We start from the raw sequence: 3,624 nt of genomic DNA on the forward strand, positions 1-3,624 counted from the left end.
CTCCCGCCACGACGCACCACTTGTCCCCGCTGTCGCCCGCCTCCAACGGCCACCAGTCCCTGGTGTACTCGCAGCCCGGCTACACAAACCTGAACGCGATGCTGAGCCCCCAGCCCGGCGCCCTGCACCACGGCATGAGGGACCCCCTCCACGATGACTCGGGCAGCCACGACAACCAAATGGAGTCCCCCCAGCAGGCGTTCAGCCACCACCAGGACCACTCCGACGAGGACGCGCCCTCCTCCGACGACCTGGAGCAGTTCGCCAAGCAGTTCAAGCAGCGGCGGATCAAACTGGGCTTTACGCAGGCGGACGTGGGCTTGGCCTTGGGCACCCTGTACGGAAACGTCTTTTCTCAGACCACCATCTGCCGCTTTGAGGCGCTGCAGCTCAGCTTCAAGAACATGTGCAAACTTAAGCCGCTGCTAAACAAGTGGCTGGAGGAGACAGACTCGAACACTGGCAGCCCCACCAATTTGGACAAGATTGCGGCGCAGGGCAGGAAACGAAAGAAGAGGACCTCCATCGAGGTGGGGGTGAAGGGGGCGCTGGAGAATCATTTCTTAAAATGCCCAAAGCCATCTGCTCATGAAATCAGCACTTTAGCCGGCACTCTGCATTTGGAAAAGGAGGTTGTCCGAGTTTGGTTTTGCAACAGAAGACAAAAAGAGAAACGAATGACACCGGTGGGGGTCCCGCACCCGAATATGGAGGACGTATATTCCCAAGCAGAGACCCCTCCTCTACACCGCACACTACAGAGTCCTGTGCAGTGACTGTTTTCATGAACATTATTTCCGCGGTCGGGGTGGGGTGGGATGGAGGGGGTAGAAGATGAAAAATCTGTGTGTGTGTGTGTGTGTGTTGAGGGGGGGGGCTGTGGAGTTTACAGTATTTAAGTTTTTTTGCCTTTTTGTTTTTTTGGTTGTTTTTTTCTCCACAGACACAGTGAGAAACGTGGAGTTTTCCTTTAGTTTAGAGCTCGGTGTCCGGTTCACTGACGACGAACGAACGAACGAACGAACGAACGAACGGGAAAAGTGTTAAGAAAAGGAGAGGAAAAAAAAGTTTTTGAAAATGAACAAAAAGAAAAAGAAAGAAAGGAAAAAAACTCTGAATCCGCAGGCATTTAAAGAGCAAACAAAGATGATTTTCTTTTTTTTTCTTATATATATCTCCCCCCGTTGACCAAAATGATGGTGATGGTGAGGGGCAGCAGTGGAGAGGGGAGGCTGCGTGGACCACCCGTGTCAGCTCAGGCCATCTGCGGCCGTGGAGTGAACTTTTGGCGGTCACCACGAAACGACAATGACCGACACTGGAGCTGAAAAAGCCTGGCATTCATGAACTTTTTTTTTTATTATTATTATTTGTTTGTTTGTTTTTATACAGACGCAGTGAAAAAGGGCAGATGTCTGAATCCTGGTGTTTTATTCCGTGTGGTGTTTTTTTTTTTTTTTTTTTGTTCTGGAAACTTCTGGATTTCTCATCGTCTCTCGTTGTTCTTATTAATATTATTATAATTCATATTATTTGTGTTCTTATTGCAACAGATGCTGGCACTTACCAGAGCAGCAGAAGCCTCTGTTTAGTTTTGAATTTCTATTGAAAGTTGGTGTTGAAAAAAAAAAAGAAAAGTATTTAAATTATGACACGCGATTTAAAAAAAAAAACAACTAAAAGAACTCTCACACCTTGAATTAAAAATAATTGAATTTTTTTTTATTCTTTGCAGCAGTTTGTCAACAGCAGCAGACGTTCGTCTGTGGAGGTGGATTATTTAAACACATGAGTTTTTCTGCATGGAGCACTTATTATTATTATTATTATTATTATTATTATTCAGTTCATGTTATTGTTATAATTGTGATTGCAATTTTCACACGATGAAACAAAAAAAAAACAGCCAGAGAAAAGGCACAAACACAGTGAAGACCCACAAACAGTTCTAAAAACTCAGGTAACTCCAGTTCCCCGTGTCGGAAAAATCACGCCTGTGTAGGAACTATTTTCTCTCCTTTCCTTTTTAGTTTTTGATTTAGTTTAATTCCTAAATGTGTGTGTGGATGTGTGTGTGAATGTGTGTGTGAGTGTTTTCGTTCGAGTCCATCCACACCGCTCTCCTTTGTCCCGCACAGACACTGTATTATAAGAATCCACTGGAATCGGAGTTGAGAAAATGAGACGAACGATGAAGGGACTGACTTTAAGTATATTTATTATCTTCTTTTTTCTGTCCTGAAAGGAAATCTTCAAAAACAAAAACAAAAAAAAAATGTCTCCAGCGTGTCATGTGTATCAGTTTCTGCCTTCAGCCTTCAGCAGTGCTACTCAACACAAATGACGGATTTTTTTTTCCAAGAAAAAAATATTATTAATAATAAATGAAATTTAAAAAAAAAAACAAAAAACAGATTTTAGAGAAAACCCCGTGGCCAGGATTATTTCCCAGGTGTAAATATGTCCGATATGTAAACTTGTAATTGTTCTGAGATATTGTTTTTGTTTCTTTGTTTTTTTTTTTTCTGTTCTTTTTTTGTTTTGTTTCCGGGCAGTTTTGTACACTTACTAATTCCAAGAAGATATTTTAATATGATTTCCTTTATGAATCTGACCATTTATATATATATATAAATATATTTATTTGTTAATCGTGTTTGGAGCTTTTCTCTTCTGTTCAGCAGTGGATCTCAGTCTGTTCTCCTTCATTTCTTTCTTTGTTTTTTGTTGTTTTTTTTCCCCCACTTCTGTTGTATGTTGATTGCTAAATGTAGACTGCAAAGTCACATTTGTATTTATGTTATAGTAATATTTTATTACTTGCATAAAACGTATATATACGAGCAGTGGTCTGGTGTCGTCATTGGGAGGCAGCGGCTCTGTAGCGTCAGCAGTTAAACAGGATTCAGATGGTGGTGATGGAGGAGACACACACACACACACACACACTCACACACACACCTGGACGTGCACTGATGGGTTATGTAACTTGAGAACTCCAGAACCGGAAGTCTTGGTCTTCGTGTGCCGTTCTGACCCCCGGGGGCGTTCCCTGATAAACTCACAACACACTTCACTTCTCTGTGTGTGTGTAATCGCAGTCTTAGATTGTGCAACAGTCGAACCACGTGACTGAGTGGCTGTTGTCAACCCTGTCGTCACACTTACAAATATAAAGATATATATATTTATATTTTTATCTTCCCAGAAACTGAGAGTCCGGTCGTGTTTCAAACACGTTCAATAACAGAAGCTGCGGCAGAAAAAAAACAAAAAAACAGAAACAAAAAGAAGAAATCACTGAGGTTTTTAGAAACAGGAGGAAAATAAAAACATTTGAAATTTAAAAAAAAACAAAATAAAATGTGTTTTATTTGATAAATAATCTTAAAAATCTTTATAGTTGTTTTAAAAGTTGGACGTTTCACTGCAGCAGCTGAATATACAGATCATTTCAGTGGAAAAACAAAAGACAAACGACTGCAGAAATAAGAAAAAACATATATGTATATATATATTTAGACATATATTGTATTTGTGTTTGGTCACAATTAAAGCGCAAAATAAAAACTCCATCCCCGTGGATGTGGAAATAAAAACTCAGATGAACAAACTAATCTTTTT

At 40.8% G+C, this 3,624-nt stretch overlaps 1 protein-coding gene across 1 annotated transcript in view; it reads left to right on the top strand.

Annotated features, from left to right (window-relative positions):
* pou3f1 (POU class 3 homeobox 1) overlaps positions 1 to 3,199 on the top strand; it is a 5,364-nt gene extending 2,165 nt beyond the window's left edge. Inside the window, exon 2 of the mRNA XM_008322719.3 lies at positions 1 to 3,199. Within this exon, the coding sequence (XP_008320941.2) occupies positions 1 to 776 (776 nt within the window). The 3' untranslated portion in view covers positions 777 to 3,199.
* Positions 3,200 to 3,624: the final 425 nt, after the last annotated feature.

Source organism: Cynoglossus semilaevis, chromosome 13, assembly GCF_000523025.1.
Source record: "Cynoglossus semilaevis isolate Cse_v1.0 chromosome 13, Cse_v1.0, whole genome shotgun sequence".
NCBI classification, from domain to species: Eukaryota; Metazoa; Chordata; class Actinopteri; order Pleuronectiformes; family Cynoglossidae; genus Cynoglossus; species Cynoglossus semilaevis.